The sequence below is a fragment of the Apteryx rowi genome, unplaced genomic scaffold (assembly GCF_003343035.1).
Source record: "Apteryx rowi isolate R43461 unplaced genomic scaffold, aptRow1 scaffold_631, whole genome shotgun sequence".
In the NCBI taxonomy this organism is placed as follows: Eukaryota; Metazoa; Chordata; class Aves; order Apterygiformes; family Apterygidae; genus Apteryx; species Apteryx rowi.
Window position 1 is genome coordinate 149,254 of NW_020450907.1, and position 23,585 is coordinate 172,838.

The window sequence follows — 23,585 nt, forward strand, 5'->3', positions numbered from 1 at the left end:
CCCGCGCGCCGCTGCCCCTTTCCGCCCGGCAGCCAATAGCGGGGCTGCTTCCTTCCCCTCCTCGCCAATCCGGGCGCGCCTTGTTGCCGTCTGGGAGAAGCGCTCGGTGCGCGCCCGCCCGCAGCGGAGCTAGGTCGCTGGCGCGGGGCAGGCGAGTCCTCCCCCTCCCCGCCCCCTCTGTCCGCGCTTTGTTGGTGCCTCTCCCGGGCGGGCGGCAGCCGGCGGCGATGCCCGAGTTCCTGGCGGACCCGTCGGTGCTGACCAAGGAGAAGCTGAAGAGCGAGCTGATCGCTAACAATGTGAGCCTGCCGGGCGGCGAGCAGCGCAAGGACGTCTACGTGCAGCTCTACCTGCAGCACCTCACCGCCCGCAACCCGCCCGCCGCCGCGCAGCCCGACTTCTCCAGCGACGAGGAGCGGGAGCCCACGCCCGTGGGCGCCAGGAACCGCGGCGCCGCCGCCGCCGGCCGGGTAAGCGCGGCCGTCCCGCTCCCGCGCTCGCTTGGCTTCGCGGCGGCCCAGCCCGGTTTCCCGCCCGAATGGGGCCGCCCGCCCCCGTCGGGGCTCGGGGGCCGCCGCGCGGCGCCCGGGCTGCCCGCTCACCCTCCCGCGGGGGCCGCGGCGCCTCCGACCGGCAGCCTGCCGGCTTCTCCCCCGGGTCGTGTCCCGCGTGTGCGCCCCTCGTCAGCTGCGCCTCCGTGGCGGCCGCGGGGCCCCTGCGGCCGCGGAGGGACAGGCCGCGGGCGCCTGGGGTGCGGGGCGTAAGGTCGCCGGGCGGTAAATTTAGGGCGTCCCGACTTCGTTTTGACTGGGGGTCTTGTTGCTAAAATACTTGTGGAGAGGTGTTGGAGAAACAAAGCAAGAGAAACCGCGCACGAGGCTTCGTCTCGCTAACATTAGGCAGAAGCCTCCCATAAACTGGCTCAGTTGCACTGAAACGATCCTGGTCTGTGTAAATATCTCCTCTCGGATGAGAGAATGAAACTTTGGAGGAACAGCAGGCTTGTGTTGTTTAATGAAGTGGACTGTTTTAGTGTAAAGAGTGTCTGCTTAATATAGTTGGCGTTCTCATAGCTCTAAGCACGTGTTTTATAGCAAAATGCCTCTGCTGCAAGGCTTCAGCTGGTGGACTGTTACTTGCTCTCCTAGACTTTCTACTAGCACATGCACAAGAAAAAAGCGGTAGCTCATGACACTTATACTTTTTTATATGGGGTAATATGATTTTTTTAAATTTTATTTTAGTAAGTGCACTGTAAACTTACATATATTAAAAAAGTAATCTTTTCATAATCTAAAGCTGAACACACTGTCTCATCTCATGTAAAGGTTTGTACAGTGATTGCCAGCTACGAGAGTTTAATTCATATAAAAAAACCTTGTTCCTGAAAAATTTATCTTGCAAAGCTTATCTGTAAGGAGGGTGCAAAGCTTATCTGTAAGGAGGGTGCAGAGGACCAGACTTTTTTGAAGGTTTTTCATATTTACAGCATATTAAAACCTGAACAACTGACAGTTCTTAAATTAAGAAACTGGAAATTGTAACTGAAAGAGGAAGAGGTTTTTAGCTAAATTACTTTTTAATGTGTGCCTAATTCAAATACTTAATTGGTGTTCACTGGAAAAAATTTACTGTGGACTAGACACTTCTCTAACTCAATGGTCTGCCTGTAGCATTTTAAGGTGCTTTCAAGTAAAAGGGAACGAACTTGAATTGAGCTTGTAAGAGAAGGAAGGTCACCTTCTGAAGTCCCTAGACTTGATTTTTCTCTCCTTTCCCCAATGCTTTAACTTAAACAATTATGGGTGACTTTTTTATTGTTTACAGAATGGGTGGTACTCTTGCACTTTTGTTAATAATGTCTGCAAGGCTCTGTGCTAGTTGTGCTAGTCTCATGTATTAATTTCTGAGCAGTGCACCTTGATACAGAACTTTAGAGAATATTGTAGTGGCAACAATTGGAATTTGGTGGGTTTGGCTTCTCTTGCCCCCCCCCCCCGGTAGCTCAGTTGTATGTATAGTGCAGCTTAGGCAGTTCTGAACCTGCTTGTAGCTTGATTAGCTGTTGTACCTGTTAATGCCTTCTGGCATAACAGTACTGCTTTGATTTGCTGTCCTTCCAATAGAATAATGTACAGGCCTCCAGAATGATATGTCCCCAAAATGTTTGTAAGGTAGAAGAGTGGAGAAGGTCTGACCTGCAGAGGAGTGGGATTCTGGTATGGAGGCAAAACAAAGGATGTTGGTATAATTGATTGCTTTCCCTCCTGTCCCCATCTAAACCTCTCTGAGAGAGGAAACTAGGAATATAGGGAAAAGGAAACTGGGACTTATACTCCTCTGTGTAATTTTTTTTCTTTTTTTTTAAGACCAGAAAACAGTCTGCAGTGGGTACATACAGAAATACAACTGCTTTGTAACTTGCATAGATATAGTAACATAGCTTTTTATTGTTGTTAGGCTAAGATATGAGTAACAAAATTGCAGTGCTTTATTAGCTTCGTTTTTATGTATGTTACATAGTACTATCATTTTTCAGTTATGTGACTTGTGTATATTGAGAGGAAAGTGCAACCAGCTGTTTAAAATTTTTAGGCAATCGACTATTTAATACAATCAAGTATTTTGGTGTTCTAGAAACAAATTACAAAAATCTTCTGGGGGATTTTTTTTTTAATTGGTCTGCTCTGTTCTGTGGTTCCCATATCACTCTTAAATTTGGATGCTGTTTAATTTGAAAATTGCAAGAGTCTCTTCAATCAAGATGACTCAATCAAGGCTAGTAGTAACTTGTAAAAGCATTTGAAAGAGCACTTGTGTAGTTTTCCATTTCAGAGGGTTCTGGGCCACTGTGCTTTCTGTGATTGCTAATTTTTGGTATTCCTTTGGACATAGCTTAATTTTGTGCACTCATTTAAATAAAACAAAAAATCTCAGGACAGAAGGTTCATCCCCCATTATTTTGGATTGGTGCCTGATGCATAGAGGGAGAGGTAGAAAAGGGCCAGATTTGCTCTTGGAGCAAAGAGATGACTAGACTGTTTGCTCTCCTGTGACAGGAGAGCAAACACAAGAGAGACCTAATCTTTCTTCTGAACTTTTTGCTTACTCCTTAGTAATGCCATCCCAGTAGTTGTGAGTACTTGCCTTTTTCTGTGTCCATGAGTCTTGCTCCTGAAGTCTCAATTCTCTTGAGTGAGCAATGATGTCTGTTACTTGAGTTCTCTGAAAGGGTTGGGATCATAGTCACAAATCAACTTGTTCCTGCTTTATGGGAATAAGCTATCAAAGAGGCATGAAATACATTGTTTAATATGGTTTTTTAACCCAGAAAATTGAGTATAATCAAGATTCTATATTGGCCTGAATAAGGATGGTTCAGACTTAAAACCTGGAGGAACTTGCTGGTCACTGTGCCTCCACCCCACCCCACTGGGCCCACTCACTTTTTTTCCCTTCGGTGAATGCAGACCCATGTGATGCTTTCTGAGCACGCAACCTGTTGAAGTTGCACGGGCTGCACCTGCGGTAACGGCGGTCTGAGTTTAGACCAGCGTGGGAGAGGGGGGGTTACGGCCCTGCTGGCGGCCCGAGGAGGAGCGACGTGCGGGGGAAGGGCCGCGCTGCGGCGCCGCCGCCGGCGGGTCGCGTGTGGCCGCGGCGGCCGCTAGGGGGCGCCGCCGCGGCTGCTGCGGCCCCGCTCCGAGGGGAGCAGCGGGTGCTTGTGTTAACGTTTGAATCAGTACGTTACTTGATCTGTCGGCTGACTTGTGCACGCTGAAGGAAGAAAAGGGTGGGGTTTTTTTTCCTCTCTTACAATAGACATGAGAAACAAGTTCAAGGGACTACTCTGAATATGTCCATGTTGCAGTCGCTGAAAGGAGACTATGGCTAAACTGAGTCTCTTGATGCTAAAAGTTGCTATTTTGGCACTGTTGCAGTCATTAAAATGACAGTGTAGACAGTTTAAAATTAAGGTTCTTTTTCTTTCAGTTCTGAGCATTTAATAATGCACTTATTCATGCACATTTTCTACAGATGAAAGATCTGTGCAGCAATGAGGCCAAAAAAAGTCTCCTTAATTTTCCTTCTTTCATCACAAATGGGTGGGTCTTTTAAGTACTTCACTGTTCCAGCACAGTTCTGTCAATACTACATCCAACCTATCATTCTCAAGACAAATAAAAACATCAGTATGCTAGTGATGTAAAGTTGATGTATTGTGGGATGACAGCAAGTGTCATGCTTCCATAGTGATGCTATTCATGTTTAATTTTTATCCATTTGGGCTTACTTTGACCTCTGTTTTTGTTCTGATACAGCGATGAATGTACAGATGATTAACATGCGTTTATGAGCAGACCAGACCTTAAAGGGGTTTTGTTCCTGTTGCAATGCTGGTTTTGGGCCCTGAAAGCATCATGCTTTGGGATGGCAACCTCTTTAGTGGTCAGCATTTTTTTGGCACCTGAAGTTCAAAAGTAAACTCTTGAATGTAGTAGTATCCTATCTACCCCCTCTGAAACTCAATCTTTGTTTTGTAGTGTGATATAACAAGAATAATAAAAGCCGTCCTTTTACATAAGGTGCAGACTGATCAGCACAAGATGACTTGACTTCAAATGCTGTCAAAAATATGTAAAATTCCCTAACTTAAAGTAAAATTAAACATTATTCTGAATATATTTTTAAGAGAGCTTTCTTGTGAAGTATTTGAAAGTATCCTTTTAAATGTGGACACTTTCCTAGGTGCTGAAATGCTTAAATGTGATATTAGTAGTCTCAGTTACAAAAAAAGACTCTCACTGTGGCTATAACCTTTACTAGGAGAGGGAAAGCCTTTTCAAATTCTGCTTGCTTGGGCCTTGCCCTGATAATACTGTCTGGAGTGCCAGCTTTTCCAGCTCAGGACAAATAGCTCAAAGGAAAACTAACTATCAAAGGGCACTTTTGCCTCTTTAACAGCATTGTTTTAAAGCAGACACCAAAAATGTCATTATCTTCACACTGTTGCCAAGCAGAGCTCAAAATGCTTAGCTTCATATGACCTAGCTTATCAGTACTTTTCATGTACTTCTGGAAGAATCTTTCCTGAAAAACTGAGTGATATTTTGGACCTTTAGAGTTGTGATTTGGAAAGGATCTGTCAGATGTCTCCTTCTCATTTCTCTTCATGAAAGTGTAATGAGGACACCTGGAATTGAAAGGCCTATTTGAAACTTTCCAGAAGAGACTTACCAACTAAAGATGGCTTTTTAAAATCAAATGGCAAAGTAAATGAAAAGCTAGCCTCAGTTCTTCGTGGTCAGAGTACTGTGATAGTAGTGATATCTGTAGCTACTGTAACTGTATAGTCTGAATCTTCCCTGTTGGAGGAGGGAAGGTAATAGTAAAACTGGAAGCTTATGAAGATTGAGTGTGCAGAAGGTGAAACTGAATGCAGAGATAGGTGAGAGAATGTAAAATGTGTGTGTTACCCAAGGAAGGAAGAGAATCTATTCAATATGGGCTGTGTGGTTGTGTCTCTTAATTATGGTCAACTGTTCAAACACAATGTGGAACATAAATTAACACCTTTGTGGGCTTTTAAATGGTGATCATCTGCTGTTTGAGTGTTTAACAGCATTGTCAGCTGTGGTCAGTAGGGGTGAGGTGACAGAATAATTCCAATTGCAGGATAGTTTTTGTGTGGCAGAACTTCTCACTGCAATGTCAGACTTTCTGCAGTTCTAGACTCTTGAACTTAAAATGCTCCTCATTAATGTACTGGTATAATAGCAGTCATATTCTAATAAAGTAGACCCAAATGTCCTGTTGAAGTAATTTAGTCTAGCGCTGCATGTCAGCTGTTCAGCCAGGACACATACACAAGCCAGATCTCCATGTCAGCATTTCGTTGATTGAACCACAGGACCATCTGTTAGTTTGATTTCTTGTTTTGCTTTTCGTTCTGAATTTTCACTGTTTCACCAAATTCTCTGGAAACAACTCTTCACCTATGCAGCATTCATCTGTTTCCAGAGCAGATACATTCCCTTCACTGGATAAAACAGAATTGGGGATGGAGGGGGAAATGGAAATTATAAGTCTGGCACTTGGTAACTGAGGTTGGAAGGTAAAATTCTCAAAGCTCAGTGCATTAGCATCTCTGAATTATCAGTGCATAATTTTCTTTCCATTGTTTTTGTCTGTCATGCAGCTTTTGGTAAGGTTTTTTTTTTCTAAGCATTTGAGGTCAAAAAGTTCAGTAGACTTGGTAAAAGATTATTCTCCTGCAGAAATGTTTGTGTATGAGAGAGTAAAAAATATAGGGGGAATGCAGACCCCTATATTTCAAAGTATAAGTCTATTATTAATACTTGGCACATGCAGTTCCTTATCTCTTCCCCTGCCTTCATAGAAATACAGATATTTGTTGACATTGTACAAACTGGAGAACTGAAGTGCCTTCTGTTGACATAATTTGGGCTTTCTTAGCCTGTCTTAACCTCATTCAGAGAAATAGGCTCAGGGCTTCTTTACTATCTGCTGCTAGTGATGAAGCTGCACCTGTTTAGGATTAAAGCCCTCAAGTATCCTGGTTTAGGTGCTGTTTAACTGTTGGGTTTTGAAAATGCTTCTTTTGTATGATTTTCTGTAGTTGTCAGTTGTATTACTTAATGGCTTCTTCAAGATGTTACTTCAGTTCTATTTGTGTTTGGAGTAGTGTTGAACTAGTAAACATAGCAGCAGAAAGTCTCTGATAACCTGGTCTGTGGATTTTGGATTCCTATTCAGCAGGAAGATCAGTGATGAGGTGAAGGATAGCTTCCAGGTCTGCGTTCTCATGACTTGCATTTTCTCCTCCTTTTCTGTTAGTGAGAGGTGAAAGCTTTTTTCGCTATGGAGCAATGTCGGTGTTCCATGTCTGAAGAGAACTTCTCCTGTCCGCTTGGTTTTTCTATTGCTGCAGAACTGAGAATGCTGCGTGGGAGGCCCGTGCTTATAATTCAGTTCAATACTTGCTTGAAAGATTGGGTCCTAGTTATCTGAAACTGAGCCTGACAGATGTCGATGCGAAATTGCTACCTATATGGTATGAACAAATCTCTCTCAAGTGTTAAGTATACAGATCCTCTTTCATCTGTTTTCTAGCAAATGGCAATGACTATGGAAATATGAAAACATATATATATATAATATATATATATATATTCATGCTGCTAGCTCTGGTTGGGATTGCAAGATAATCAGATAGGGATTTATTGGTCTGGGGATAGTGTTGCAAGAATATTTGAGATTACTGTATAGGCAAAGTGATCAAATACACCACTTCACGTGGCAAATCCTAGCATTCAATACAATTTTAAACGCTTCGCCTCTGCACTGCAATAAGACAGCTTTAGTTGCACTGACAGAAGTGTTCCTTGTTCTGCATTGTGACTAGACCAGGAAACTTTTTTTTGTCTTAATTTGCAAAGATTAATTTTAAAGCCAGATCTTCAGTGTGGTTCACAGTGTAGTCCCACGGATAAGCTGTGATGACGCACAGAAAGTGTGATTGTGCTTTATAGCATAATAGTAGGAACTCTTTAAACTAGTGTTGTTGCAGAGTTTAATGCTGTCATACCACAACCAAGGTATGAATTTCTTCTTTCCTTATGCTACTAGAGACTGATCCTGTGCTCCAGTGAGTGCTTTAAATAGTCGCTTACTGCTTGTACAGATGAAGTCATTTGCTTCAACTTTAAGGAGAACAGGTATTCAAAAGTAGAAGTTGAAGGTCTCACAGAACACTAGCTAATCAATGCATCTGACTATATTATTGAAGAACATGGATTATATTCAACTTTTCATCCTTCCTCTTCCCTCTTACTCTGCTGAAACTGACTGTTCTCATGATCTCTTTTTCTGGTAATACTGTAGGGAAAAGTGAAACAGTACTTGGAAGAAAAAATAGGTATGAGGTGTTAGTAAGATTCCTGTAAAACATCCAGTAGAATGCTGAGTAGTTTTTCTGGTGAACACTGCTAGAATATAGCCTCTTCTGTGGTCTGTAAGTGATACCAGTGCAACAGTGTATTAAATCAGGTTTCCAGTTACTTAAGTGTCATTGGAATGTTGATTTCCTGCACCCTGCAAGTTGTTTTCTTCTGAAATATGGAAGTATCTTCTTAGTTAATCTGGTTGGTGATATATACAACACTGTGGAGCTGTCAATGGCCTGAGCACATCCAAACAAGAAAACCTAGCATATGTTTTAGAATTTTTTTCCACTGTTTGAACAGTTTAGTAGTCCAGAAAAATGCACGGAATGTGAAAGGTTTGTTAATGTTAATGTGGGTATCTAAAGCCAAGTATGACCAACAGATTCAAAAGTAAACACGGTGTAGAAGTCTTTTATATAGCTACAGGTTGGTTGTTTTTTATGTACTAGATACTTGGTTTCAGTTGTTTCAAAAACTAATTAGATTCTCATGATAAAGCAATAGAATGATTGATTAGGTGAGGTGTAAATAAGACACTTCAGTGATCATATCCTTTCTTTGGACTGCTTGGAGTCCATTTCTTAATTTTAACAAGTAGCATGAACTCTTGGAGATTCTGTTGCTTTTCAACAGCTAATTTTCTTTAAGTCCATGATGCTGGGGTTTTCTCAGTCCAAGAGTTCAAGAAAATCTATTTTATTTGAACTATATAATAGTCAGTTTTATTTGAGAGATCCTTGTTTAGCTTTAAAATATCAAGACATTCAAGGCAAGACCAAGCTTGCATGTTGGTTAAATATGGATCTGTCACTGTGGCTAGCTACTGTTGACTCGCATCAGTCAGTCTTCTGATAGTCTTTTAGTGCTAAACAGAACCAGAAAAAAGTGTTTGTAGTTAGGGACTTTCATAAGGTATCTGTATTTGAAACTTCTATGCATATCTTCAGTGAGTAGCAGAAGACCCTACCAGCTCTTCTGGGTAACCAAGCTGAGGTGTAATTAGGTGTATACCTTGTATCTGTTTATATCCTACGACTGTGAGATACTGCTTTGAAATAAGTCGTATCTGTATCAAGATTGTTCTTAGCTGTGAACAAGCAGTTCTCTAAGCATATTTCTTCTGTCTTTCCTCCTCATTCTCTTGCAGACCTTGGAGCTTGGAAATGTCTATTGTAGTAACAAAGGCTTCCCAAGCTGAACAAATGTTATGATCACTCTGTTTGGATATAGCGGAAACTGCTAATTCAGGAATAGCATCTTGGCAGACCATGCTGATGACAATCTGTAGATGGTGGTGGTGTGTTGCCAACTGTTCTAGTAGTGTTGCCAGTGGGGTTTAGGATTTGTAGAGCTACAGTAGCAGTGGCTTAAGCAGGCAGGCAGGATTGTGAATATTTGAGGATGGTTTTGGTTTTGCCTTTCCTGCACCCCATTCATAATTTCATATAATCTTGCAGAGAACACTAGGGTAAGAGAGGGAATAGTGGGAACTCCAGGAGGATGTGGATACTGTTAAATAAAGTTGGAGGAAGAAGTGCTGACCTATTAGGTAGAAGAAGAAATGCAAATGGAACGTATTTTATGGTTCAGAGTAGCAATGGTAAACCTTCCTGGTGTTTGAAAAAAATGTATTTAACTGGTGTCAGTCCAAATCTACTGGTGTCAAACTTGGCAGTTGTGGCAAGGGATTTGCCATTACTGGCTCAGAGTACAGGCATGATGCTTTGTTTGGACTTCAGGTGTAGTTCTCAGAAAATTTCTAGAGAAACTTCTAAAACCTTATCTCGCCAGTCATATGAAAGAAATCCCCTCATGTTGCATGCTTGAAGTTTAACTTCAAAAACAGGATCAGAACAATTGGTGAGACTTTTACTATAGAGGAGGCTTGGAATAGGTGTTTCCTTTTATAAGTATGAAACTTGTGCACATTTGCTTATTAGATGTAAATATTTACATTGTTTCACCTAGGCTTTACTGTGGTGCAGCAGGGGGGGAATGTCATTTTTCTTCTGTTATTCTTCTATGGTTAGGACTTTCATTCCTTCCTGTGACCTCAGAAGAGACGTGTAAGTTCTGTATTAACTAGAAACAGTCTTGTATTTTGTTTTGTTTTGTTTTGTTTTTTCTCCTCCCTCCCACACAGAAAGCCACAAAGAAAACTGACAAACCCAGGCCAGAGGAGAAGGATAACCTAGATGTAACAGAGCTCAGTAATGAAGATCTTCAAGAGCAACTTGCAAAATATGGGATGAATCCTGGCCCAATTGTAGGTAGGTCAACTGAACTAGCAAATATTCATCACTTCAATATATTGTGTGTATATATATATTGTGTGTGTGTGTGTATATATGCTTATATATTTCTAGACTTCAGCTCCGAGTACTCTGAGCTTCTCTGATATGGCTGCTTATTAAGTTTAGTACCAATACCATTACAATTTTATTTCCCACTTACAATTTTTTCATTGGACTATTTACACTGAAAAGACTTGAAGCATTGCTGTGTAGACAAGTGCACAGTTTGTTCCTCTTGTGTTCTGGGCCAGCTGGATATGTTCCAGTTTCTGCTCTGAAGCTGTATAACTGTTGCAGTTCAGTGCTGTGGTAATATGGCCTTGTGATACAGAGTGATACAGAGTTTGAGATGTAAGTAGAAAATACATCTTATCTAATAACTTAATAGCATTGAGAATAGATTGGGAACTTTCCTGGAGCATTCCTTACTCACTGCACTGTGCAGTAATGTTTTCCTTTACTTATTCTTTCTGGCCTCTTGAATTTTGTGCTCCATCTTACTGACCAGCCAACTCTAGCAGGTGGGCTAGGGAGAAGCCCTGTCCCCAGCTTAGCCTCTTGCCTTAGGCACTCTCCTGTGATGTGGGATCAGAGCTCTTCACCTTTCAGATTGTGCAGTAGCCTGATGGCAAGATACTTTGCTTTCGCAGCTCTTCAGCAGATGATGGTTTCCTGTAGCATGCCGAACCTTCTGTGGAGTGTACTCCAAATCCGGAGTGAATGAAAATGCTGGTGGTGGAGTTTGGAGTCCTGTGATAGACTATCTAGAGTCAGACTTAGGCATAATATTTCCTGTTAGCTGTTTCTGTATGCCTTCCCATTCAGCCAGGTTCTCTTGGGTAGCATTTGAATAAGTTTTCTGAAAATTTCAAACACCCGTACAGTTCACTGGAAAGATGCTCAAATTTGGGGATAAGTAAAAGACCTAGTTCTTACAGGGTATGGAGTCTTTTCTGCGAGAGACTGCCACTCCTTTTAAAGGAAGGGTTTTTTTGTTGTTTGTTTGGTTGGGTTTTTTGGGGGGGGAGGGGAAGATTTCAAATAAGGTTAGATGACTTTGTAGCTAACAATTCAGACATTAGTGACTTCTACAAATTTTTGCCAGAGTAGTCCTGACATGGAATTATGTGCTAGACTTCACACCTTCTAGTCTTAAACAGGTGTCCCATTAGATTGAGTGAAGCAATGTAACAGCTAGTTGCTGCAAACAAAGTTCTGTTCTTGCTGCTCACTTGCACCAGCTCTGCTTGTTGGACTGAATTTGCTAACATGGCAAAGGTCAAATTAAGGGGGATTGGGGGGGACGGGGAAGGTAATTCCAGGATAAAGGAGTAAGAGAATAGCAGTGGAATCTGCCTGGAAACATAGCATAGGTGGTGGCTCTTGGAGATTTCCAAAGAAAAAAAGAGCAAAGATCTAGCAGTTAAGTCAGGAAGGATGGCTTTAGTGTGCATCTTTAGTGTGTATCCTTCCTTTTTGCAGCTACTACTAGGAAACTTTATGAGAAGAAGCTGTTGAAACTGATGGAGCATGGCCCAGAGCAGAAGTCCGCTGTGCCTCTCCCAACAATCACCTCATCTTCTGAGAACGCCAGACAGAATGGAAATAACGATTCTGACCAGTACAGTGACAATGACGAAGGTAAGACTGGAGTGGAACTTGAATGTGAACTATTCAAGTTGTATATCAGTAGTAGCTGCAGTAGAAGGAATTCTGAAATCTAAAGAGGACACAATTTACTGTTGAGACTTTCAGAAAATATTACTGTAGACCACATGTTCATACGCTTCACTTCAGAGTATTGGCATGGTGATCCAGCAGGAACCTTTTCTGTGAAAGGAAACACTTTAGTAGTAAAAAGTTCCCATATTTTGACTGTTTTTCCCCATAGAATTGGGCATGTAAATCTGAATAGATATGACAGTTCTCCAATCTACAAGTGTTTCAATGTTCTTTGCACTTTGTCTTTTAGTGAATTTTGTCTGATGTCTACAGTAGTTATTCATATACTATCCTGGAATAAAGAAGTTTATTACACTTTTATACATTTTTAGTGTCACTTAATATTTCTTTTTATGCATGACTTAATCCCTTTTATGCATGTTCCTTTTGGACTTAGTTTGGAGTGGGTTGTTTGGTTTGGTTTAGGATTTTTTTTCCATCTTTTGGCATTTGAATACTGAGTTTATATCCAGAAAGGAAGGAGGGGATGTGGATTTGAGGTGGGGAAGAAGCCTGAAAACACACCATGATGCATCTTACAAAAGGTAGAAACAATGTATACTTCAAAGATGCACTTGGATGGAATGCTTAAAGGGGAGTATCTTGGGTTTTTTGTCAGGAACTACCCTCGAGATAGGACAGAAAAAGCTGAAATACAGATAGAAACTTGAGTATTTGATAGATCTCCCTTACATATTAGGGCTTGGTTTTGAAACTTGAATTTTTTGCAATTTCTAACTAGGAATACTGAAAAGTGGGGAGTAGAGGGAGAGATTTTTAGGACAGCTGAGAGCCCATGGGTAACTCTCAGCTATCTCCTATTTAAACATGCTTCAGCTAATTATCCAACTGTTCAAATACTGAAGGAAAAAACAAGAACAGGTTCTATATAATAATGTTTAAGAAGCTAAGAGACCTTAATAACTAAAGTTTAAATCTCTTGGTGTAATGCTATTAGAGTTTTAGAAGGGGGTGGTGGAAATAACGCATCTTCTTACTGGTAATATGACTGCTGTCCACTTGCTCTTCGTTTGAATTAAAAAGGAGTTTTACGTGTAAGTACCTATGTTAGAAAGAAATGAAACTGAAAGCCTAGATGTGTGATGTTGGAAGCTTTCAGTCCATTACCACAATTAAATAATATAATGGCTCTTTGGTTAAACTAATTACAACTTGATAACAATTTCTAAATGTAACAGCTGGGTTGGTCAAAGCTTATCAGAAATGTATGGGGGGGTTTTGTTTTTTGGACAAAACTGAAATGTATTTCACATTTACACCTGTATTTCACATTTTTTTTAAAGAAACATTTATTTATAACAAAGTAATATTGGCTCTTAAAATGAATTCTATTAAAGTACAGGTTGGTTAACATTAATGCAACCACCAGTAGTATTGTAGAAAACAGTTATATTAAAATGAATTACATGAAAGCTTGGGATAAAAGGGCAAGCAGGTTTTCTTCCTGGGGTTATTTTGGTATTTTCAGCTGTCCGAATAATGGTAGTTTTGTTCCCAGATCCGAAGACTGAACTGAGGCTTGAGAAGAGAGAACCGCTAAAAGCCAAGACAAAGGCTCCAGTAGGACTCAAACAGAGAAGAGGTGTTGAACACAACCAGGTATGTTTATTTTAGCGGCTTCTAGAACAGCTACTAACTGCAGGTATACTCACTAAGCACCTTCCTCTTTTAATATAATCATATTTGACTAAATGGGCTATGCTGTTTGTAACAAGTTTTTTCAGAAAGCTTGTTTTAATACAGCATGAAAAATTTGTGAACTAACTCTGTAGCTGCTGTTTGCCTGATGTTGCCCATATGATAGCAGACCATAATTCTGAATGTTGAAAATTATTTGTCTGGCTTGCTAGCCTCTGTAGCAGTCTTACAGGAAAACTCTAGGTAAACTTAACACCTTTAGTTTTGGAAACCTGGCAGATTTTTAAGCCAAGAGAACTGATGTCCTGTTGTATATTTGTAAACAAGTTAACTCAGCAAAAGTAACTCAATAGTTTCTCAAAGCAAGGCTGGAGGAAGATAGGTCTCTCTTGCCTTCCCCCCTGCCCATCATCCCCAACCACACTGGTAGCAATGGTACTTAGAGTAGACCTTTTAAGTTGTTGGAAAGGTTGCTCTTAGACGAGAAATGATAAATAACTGTTTGAGTCTCACTTTATGTACCCTTTGCCCTTAACTTACAAATAGTGTTATTAGTTCCCTTGTCCTGGTGAAGGAGGAATCTTGCAGAAGCACCTCAAATATTTGAAGTGCTGACTGAGTACTGGATTCAGTAGTTGGTTGTTGATCTGTGCTTATGATGTGACAGTGTCACTAAGTATCCCGTTGCTCAGCTTAGATTACTAATATCATTACAGTATTGTTCACTATCTGACCAATAAGTTGTGGAATTGTGCTGTAGTACAGATTTGCCTAGAAAACCTTTTAGAGGGACACAGAATCTGACCTGTTAATAGTTTGAGGCAGCTCAGTAACTTTTGTCGGTACTTTGTAGTATGGTAAATGCTAAATCCTTCCTACTTAGGAGGTGTGTGTTTGTATAAGCATGCACGTGCTATGAATGTCTCTTAAAGCTGGCAGCATACTGCTATGTGAGCTTGAGTAATAAACACAAAGTTAGGGAATTCTCAGTGGTTCTGCTTGTTTTTAATCGGATTCTTAGGAGTACAAACTGAACAGATTTCACTTCTACCAAAAGGCATGGTTCATAGAACACATTATATTCTTTAACTTACTCAAGCAACTTCCGTCCAAGATAGTCTTTATAATGGGCATCTGAATCTTAAGATTCTCATAGTTTAAGGATTACTTTTTTCTAAATTGCCATTCATCCAGAAGTCCCTGTCAACTTCAGTATGATAGAGGTATTTAATTTGGCCAGCAATAAATTAAGCTTCCTAATCCTCAGGAACATACTTAGATCACAACAGCCACTCCTTCCACATGCCCCCCTCTCCCCAGTATTTTTGTGGTGTTTTTAAGTGATCAATGCTTGGTCAATTTTTCTTTTCAATTCTTTCACAATTCCTTTCATGATTTCACTGTAATAACGTTAAGTCATTACTCTATTTTCTCTTGCAACCTTTTACATGTAATTAGAATATGTAAGCTCCGAAATATTACATCTGTAATACACAAGTAGTTAAAGGAGTATCACTTGTTCACTCTGAAATAAGATCTTATTTCAGATTAATGTCAAATTATTCAAGAACTCCCCAGCTTGCAAAACTTACTACTTCTCAACTCCTGATCGCTGTGTAAATTTTACAACTGCATGGACCCTAGAAAGCCCAAAACTCCGATGTTTTTTTGTCTAACAAATGTGCCAAAATACATAGCCATATAGTTTGCTGAGATGAAAGGTGAAAGATGGGGAAGAAGATGATACTATGTATCTTGTTTTCTGGAGTGTGTGTCTGTGTGTAATCAGATCTTAAGATGACACCTGATGTGTCAGGTGATTGTACTCGTTCTACAGAATTGTACTCAACTCTCCTTCACTGTGTGGCATTGGCTGAAAGGTTATAAGGCTCTGAAGAGTGGTGGGGCTGAACTGGTTGGTACTGTGGTGTGAGCAGGCCAGCATGTTGCTTCTAGGCTCTTTGCAGCATTATTCTTAGTCCAGACACATACAGGTGAAAAGATTCTCTCCATGTCATCTGGTTCTTAACTATAGATTTGACACTGATGAATATTGCTGTGCTCTTTTCTTGAGAGTGCAGAGAGAAAGGCTTTAAACAGGCTGGTGCCCAGGGGCTTGGGAGACTGAACAGTTGTGTGAGTCTTATCAGTCAGGTAGAAGTAGAGGGCTGGATGAACGTGAGCTCAGCTGTTTGTGCGTTAGCTCTCACCTCAGAGAGAACTGGAAAAGTTGGAACGAAAGCTTTATTTGAATGTCCCCTTCAAATCATGTAGGTGAATATAAATTTAGAGAGCAAAACCATGAGCTTAAAGTCTCATGGTAGATGGCACCGGGGGAGAAGAGAAGGGCTAAACTACTTAAATGCTAAAGAGTCCTGCAATGTAGACATACTTTCTCTTTTGGAGACTTTCTACAGTGCTATTCTAGATGTGCTATATTCCCATTCTCTTAACCTGTTTTTCTGGCTATCTGTATAACTGGACTTACAGATAATAAAGCATGCAGCTTTGTGGCTTTTGAAATGTAAATGTTCTGTGGCATACACCTGATAAAAGCATAGAACGGAAGTGGTAGATGATAGCAGAGGTAATGTCATAATCCATAGCCTCACTGCTCATCAGTAATGTGACAGTTAAAAGCACATGCTGAATAATACTTTTGTACCACACCGTTGTAGCTTTTGCTCTGATTATACACAGTGGTGTTGGTGTATCTAAACCTGAGTATTGCATTTTAATAGAGTTTATTTAGTTTGGATGTTTGTGGGATAAGCAGAGAATTCCTGTTCAGTTGAAAGTGAGGATAACCACAGTAGAAGATTACAATATTTGTGTCCCTTAAATATACCCTGCCGAAGTTTGGATGGGTCTCATGCGGTGGATTCTGTGTTTCTAGACTTCTCATGCAAGATTTCCCTGGTACTTAAAACATGACTGACAAGCATCTAGAGAACGAAGGAGATAGGAGCTGATTTACTGAAGTGCTTTTAACTAAAAGAAAATTAGTTGTTAGTCAAACAGCTTTGGGCAGGAGAATTCCCCATTAGTAGCATGAGGGAATCACCTTACTACTTGTTTGACACCTCAAAATGTTTTTGAGTGGAACCATTCTGAAGTTAGTAGTTTTTCTAAGCTTCTAAAGTAAAGTGCCTGCCAATAGAAATTGGGGGAGAGGGGTGTGTTTTGAGGTTGCAGGTAAAGCTTTTTTTAGCAGGGAAGGTTGAGAAGCCAATGTCTGAAAATGTAAAGAGGGAATGGGAGGCCTTTCATCAGAGGTCTCTAAAGAAATACTGGAGGTTTAGGTTGATGTCTAACATTCTATATGAAACATCAGAATCTATTTGGAATTGAGGTCTGTGTATAAATGTATATCACTTGGTTTTCAAAATATTTCAGTGACTTGAAAGCAAAGCAAAACGCTTGTGCTCCCTCTGCTGGATATGTAGCAGCTGTAATATGGAACTTGTATATAGAATCTTAAAGTGACTCAACTTCTAGTTTAATCAGAATAACTCAGAAGAAACAAGTGGGGAACTAAAGACAAGGCACTGTTAGATGTTTCATTCATTCAAATTTCACAGTTCATGTTGTCTTTTAGATTTATAGTGATCTGTTTTCGGCTTCATTACTTGAAAACCCACAGTGAAATGAAACTTGTATAATCTTAACTCTGTGTGGAAATTTTTAAGACTATAAAAGGTGTCCATGCCATGTGTAGTCTTCCCTTCCACCAAGCCAGGTGGAAATTAGCTTCTGTTGAAATGCAGATGGCTCTGCCTAAGCCATCTAAACCATTCCCATGTCGTCTTGTGAGAATAGACTCTTATCTGGGTAAAGAATGTGGTGATACTTTCAGCATATGCTTGTAGATTTATTTTTTTGTGTAGACAGGTGATGTAATGGGACTGAAAGTTGGCATATCCACTATTCAAGATTTTGATGCAACTACTTGAAACACAAGTTATTTCACTCTACTACTATGAGCAGATTGTCAGTTCTGTTTTTACTGTTGGGCATTATTTGTTCAATTTTGTATTGAGAAAATATTGCTCTCAAGATAAGTATTGTGCTTAACAATACTGATCTAGCTAGCTCTACATTAGTGAATGCATTAGGATCCAAGATTTTTTTTGGCTTGCAGACACACTGCTTCTGGAATATGCATGCTGCTTGGCTTTTGGTTTTGGATATTGAATGTTGAGACCTGGCTTTCATGTGTTTGATAATGTGTTTGATGCTTGAATAGACCTATTCTCAAGATGGAGTTACTGAGACTGTCTGGACAAGTGGATCTTCAAAAAGTGGACCTCTGCAGGCATTTTGTAGGGAGTCTACAAGAGTGTCAAGAAGAACACCAAGGAAAAGGGTGATGAGAGGCTTATTATAATAGACGCTTTTCCCCCCCTCACTATTAGGTCCCAGTGGCTATTTTATTCAATTGTTTTCTTCTGTTTTTTAAATAAACAGGTGGATGCTACAGCACAACTGCCTGTAGATGATGCTGTAATGTCAGAGAGTACTCCCATAGCTGAAACTATACTGACTGCAAGCAACGAGACCCTAGTAAATATGCTTAGTAAATATATTTAAAGTATGCAAATGGTATTCTTCTGTAGTATACATTTACTGACAGACTTTATCTGTTTTAAACAGATAAAGTCTTTCTTTAAAACACTCTTGTATTCATTAGTCTTTGAACTTACTTATTCAGTATCCATATTAGTGCCTAATGTTGCTCACTTTGAGATGGGACTAGGTAGACACCTAGGTCCCTTCTAGTGTCTTTTTTGGGGGGAGGGTTGAGGAGGAGTATTGTAAAAGTTTAGATCTTTTTGTTTATTTAATTACATGCAGAATATCTGCTTTTAAGCTTGGCTTTCTTGTGAACTAAATAGCTTTTGTGTTTCCAAATGGCTTAAAAGAAACTGTTTGGAATGACAAGCAATGTGCTTTACTATGCTTATTTCAGAGTATCTGTTACATAACCTTCTTGAGTTAACTCCTAACATACATATATTCAATGCACATAAAGGTGTTATTGTTTGGTTCTTCTCCCTCCTTCCCCCCTCCCCTCCCCCCATTTTGTATTTTGGCTAATTCTGAGTCTGAACAATTTTGAATCTCGGCAGGTTGTCAATAGGGTGTCCGGAAATTTCAAGCATGCAGCTCCTACACTATCAATCAGTGAGTTCTCAGACATGCCCAGAAGAACACCAAAGAAACCACTGATGACAGCTGAAGTAAATAAATTAAAACTTAGATTGCTATTGCTCGCTTTCTGTGAACTAGGTTCTTGTGTGTATGTTTTTACTGATTGGAACAGAAGGGGTGGAGGGTGTCATTGCCCAGGTGGCATGATAGTCAAACTGAACTACGTTATCACATGGCATAAATGGAGAATGTAAACTTATTTTATCTTCCCCTTCCAGATTTTATAACTTGTGAAGGAAAAAAAAAATCTTGCTTTGTTTCAAGTCAAGTATGTTTTGGAGTGTTTTGTCTGCTTGTGTTGCTATTTTTCTATACAGAGTGCCGCATTTTCTTTTTAAATTGTTTAAATAGCTCAAAGACAGCAGAACTGACTTGCATGGCTTTGCAGTTTTTCAGGATAGGCTGATTTACAAGATCAATCTGGCTTAATATAGGGAATCAAATAGCAGGATTACTTTAGACTAAAAGCCTGAATTTAAAAAGCATGCAAGTAGATTCCTGTCAGTTATTGAGGAAAGTAGAATAATTCTTCTTCAAGCTCTCAGAATTATTCATCCCCTGGAAAACTGTCTAAAATGCTTGCAAATATGTATAATTGTATTACATGTAGTACTATAGTATTATGGAATTATGCAAAATCATGCTTGGCTGAATTTGAATGGAGTTCATTGCTTCACATAATTACAATAGATAAAACTTGTGTTAACACTTGTGAAGGCTATTTTACTAGCGGATCTTACAGTTTTATGGAATGAGCTACTTCTTCATTTAAAAAGTGAGTGACTGCAGTTCTGACTTAGCTGTCAGACAAAAGTGTGTGGGGAAAACTTGGTGTTCTGTTATTTCACATCGCATTCTTTTCAGTTAGTATTTTACTGCAGCATTGTTTCTTACAGCAAGAAGAGGCAGACTGCCATCATCAATGTTTTTCTAATCACGTTGGCCACAAACAGTCCTGTGATCTGCTCAACATAGCCATGATAGAGGTGATGGTTAAGTTTTTTTGATCATCTAGATCATTGGCTGTCAGTTGTATTCGTTATTTATACAAAATATTCTTTATCTTAAAGGAAAATGAGGAGAGCACTGAATGCATTATGATACCAAAAGTGACCAGACAGCTGCCAGTGACAAAGGTTAAATCCACTTTTAAAACCCAAGAAATAAACTTCTTAAATATCACTGGGTGACTCAAATTTTTCTTTACAAATTGCACCTGGTTAAGGCTACTGAGATAGCTATGCAGGAGCTTTTTGCTGTGAGGTTTGTTTGGCCTATAACTTTTTGTTTTTCTAGGTGCTGGAGAGAACTCATACAGAAGAAAGAAGAGTAGAAAGGGATATTCTTAAGGAAATGTTCCCTTATGAAGTATCAACACCTACGGGAATTAGGTATTACTGAGACTTATTGGGGCGGGGGAGTGGAGTTATTTATTGATCAGTTCTTGTAAACCTGTTTAAGCTGAGAAGTGTTTCTGATTATCTTGCTAGATTTCTAAGCAACAGTTCTTGCATTCTGGCTCAATTACAGTTGAGATGACCACCTAGCTCTTCTGTTTTGTTTTATGCACATAGTTTTGTTAGCCAAAACAGCATTTTCTTTATTTAAATTTGGGGCAGGGAGAAGCAGGGTGGTATTCTAGCAGTAATTATTACTGAAACTTTTGGATGCTGGAAGTTAAGTGAAAAGGGATTTTCTATGTAGTGATGTTTCACAATATTTAAGTTTTTTAGCTAGACACGACTGCTTTAGACCTACTCTTGAATTAAGGAAAGTCTTCCAGCATAGATTTCAGGTTCCTCTTTGAAAGCCAAAGAGGATTTTCAAGTACCCTTCTTCTCTAAGTAATAGTCCTATTGCAGTTAAGGACTACAGTACTCTTAATGTGAATAAAGATGGCACCTAGGCAGGGCTATTCAGTTGCTCTTTACACCTTTGTCTTTAAACAAAAAATGAAACAGCACTCACTTCCCAACCCTCTGGATAATTAGGCATTTTATTTTTCTACTGTGGCTTGTTTCACAAAACTTTGACTTTTCACTGTTAAGGGAATATGGAAAAAAAAGTTTCCCAATGGTTAGATAATGGGAAATCAACTCTAAGTCATTGCTGGCATGCTAGTTAGTATTCGTATTTCAATGTAATCTGCAATTGCATAAAGCGTTAACATAAGAATGTGTGGAACCAACTACTGCTTCTGTGGAATATTTTCTCACCACTCAGCTTTTTCTCTTGTCTTAGGTTTATCAGTAATTAAATCTATGCCACTTTTTTTGTATATAATAATCATACATGTGTGTTCTTTGCACATAAGGACTAGGCAACTTATATGGAATTCTTAACCCTTATCACTTTGTCTTCTGGGTTTGTATATTGGCTTAATTATCGATAGATAAGTGTTTTTAAGAGCCTGGGCCAATATAAACAAATTTAGAAATCCCACAATGACTAGGTATGTAATGAGTAAAGATGCAGACAGTTGAGAAATACTTCCTAGAGTTTATTCCCATTCTTGATCCAGTAAGTATGTGGATAGGATGAAGTGAAGTGGCACCTGAGGCTTTTAAAGATGGTGGGGTTTTGGACATCTTTTGGATGTGATGTGTTGGGGTTTTTTGGGGGGGGGGAGGGGGATGTAGGCACTAAATGATTAACTTCAACGTGTATGCCATTACAACTGATAAGTTACTAAGAAACGGATATTTCGGGTACTCCAGTTGCTGGAAATGGAAGTACTAAAATCTTCCTATATACCTTAGTTTTACTCCCTTACATGTGCAATTAATTATTTTTTTTAATTAACAGTGCTAGCTGCCGTAGACCAATCAAAGGAGCTGCTAGTCGGCCTATAGAGCTCAGTGACTTCAGAATGGAGGAAAGTTTCTCTTCAAAGTATGTTCCAAAATATGGTACCTCCACAGACATCAAGTCAGAGAAACCGCCAATAAAAAAAGAACGCTCCATTCCCCTGTGGATAAAAATTCTTCTGTTTGTTGTTGTTTCAGTCTTCTTGCTTTCGGTCTTTCAGTCTATGGAAACTAATCAAGGAAATCCTTTCTCTAAATATCTGAATATTGTCTCTGGGAAAGGTGCCAAATGAGTATCTTTCAGAAAGGCATGCCCGATTTGGTCTCCTATTTTTAATTGTAGAGAACTCTTCTGCCCTCTCATCGGCTCAAGGACTACCTACAGATAATGTGATTGGAACCTGATAAATTGGATAAATGAAGCAAGATAATATGAATGGACATCAGTAACTTTCTGGACTTTGGACTAGTAGGAGATCACTTTGCCATAGGAGTAACACTTTTTTAGATCTTGAACTTTTTGTAGGCTTTATTTTTTTTATGTGGACATCCTTTAAATTCATTTTTGAGAAACTGTATATTTGTTTTTGCGAGAACTTTGAAGCTGAGAAGGGCAAAATTGTAGTAAAATGTGAAGCTGTGGTTTTTTTAAAGCTTTTTCTTTGTACAGAAAAGAGGTTGTACTTTTGTCTCTATAGATCATAGTGGAGGAGGATCTTAACGCAGGTAATAAAGGGAAATACATTTTTGCAGTAACAGTATGATTGCATTTGATCTCTTTTAGCATGTAGGGAGAGTACAGCAATAACCTTTTCTGTAGATTACTGTAACTTTTTAGTAAATGTAACTGTAAACCTGTTTGCATTTCTGTAAAAGTCTTAGCATCATATTAGTAACTGTTTAAGTGTAACATTTTTTAAATGTATCACTTCATTTTAGTGCTTATATAGTGTTGTAGGAGCTGAAAACAAACCTAATTGGCAACATGTCTTAGAGGAACTTATTTATTAGCATTATGTGTGGAAAATAAATTTTGCATCAAATATAATTTGCTACTAAAATACTTTTTGGGTCAAGGTTGTTGTCTGAAGTAATTCTAAATTCTGAATTTAGCAGTTTTTGTTCAAAAGCAAGGTCTTCCCATCACAGCTTTATATGATTATCTTTGAATATTCATGTAGAGAGGTATTTCTCAAAGCGTGAAAATTCCATATGAAGTCTTATTCTTATATGAAGAGGGCATTGCTGCATTTTCTGCTACAGTTTCATCTTTTAAGGTGAGATTTACTACTCTTTCATGCAGTTGAATGTTTTTCTCAGTGGAAGCATGCTGAAATACTCTACATTGTGTAATTAGTTGAGTGAGCAGCTGTGTTCACTACTACCAATGAAGAGTGATAAGCAACAACTTAAAGTGAATGTATACATTTTGATATACTTAAGTCTGCAGCGTACAGATATTTGGTCTCATTGCTTAGTACAAAATTGCAATAAATCACACTTTTTACTCTTAAAGTGCTACTTATGAAAAGCTGAGGACATTAGTTAACGTAGTCTATACCTTTTTGCTCTAGGTACAACATTAATGCTTAGACCGTAGCCATGGGGAAGCTTTCCTTTCTGTGAACTTTGGGACAAACATGGTAACTGGTAGCAAAGCAATAGTTTTTCTTTCTGTTAAGATTAATAGTTTTTTCTCTTTTAAACCTGTCTTTTGAGTAATCTAAATCGCTAAAATTTGTGTCCATCCTATAGAAAATTGTAATGACATTCACTTTTGTCAAAATGCAGAAAAATAAAAGTGATATTAATGTGTGTGGGCTTTCCTTATTAAAATAAAAGCTTTGCTGAAAAACAGTAAAAGCAGGACAACTGATGGATCAGTGGTGTCTTTTTGTGCTACTACAGTCTAACATGATGGGGGG

At 39.4% G+C, this 23,585-nt stretch overlaps 1 protein-coding gene across 9 annotated transcripts; it reads left to right on the plus strand.

Annotated features, from left to right (window-relative positions):
* The first annotated feature begins 77 nt into the window (after positions 1-77).
* Positions 78-23,475, plus strand: TMPO (thymopoietin). 9 transcript variants are annotated; one of them, XM_026084227.1, is made up of 11 exons: positions 78-470; positions 10,111-10,237; positions 11,744-11,902; positions 13,503-13,603; positions 17,889-18,008; positions 18,110-18,205; positions 18,772-18,882; positions 19,750-19,839; positions 19,924-19,989; positions 20,150-20,244; positions 21,659-23,475. In XM_026084227.1, the coding sequence occupies exons 1-11, from the start codon at positions 228-230 to the stop codon at positions 21,951-21,953; spliced, it is 1,503 nt and encodes a 500-aa protein (XP_025940012.1). In that variant the 5' UTR covers positions 78-227; the 3' UTR covers positions 21,954-23,475. The 9 variants fall into 9 exon arrangements, with proteins under 9 accessions (XP_025940012.1, XP_025940016.1, XP_025940018.1 ...); XM_026084226.1 differs by having other exon boundaries at positions 104-470; positions 13,491-13,603; XM_026084232.1 differs by having other exon boundaries at positions 104-470; positions 13,491-13,603; positions 20,150-20,240.
* Positions 23,476-23,585: the final 110 nt, after the last annotated feature.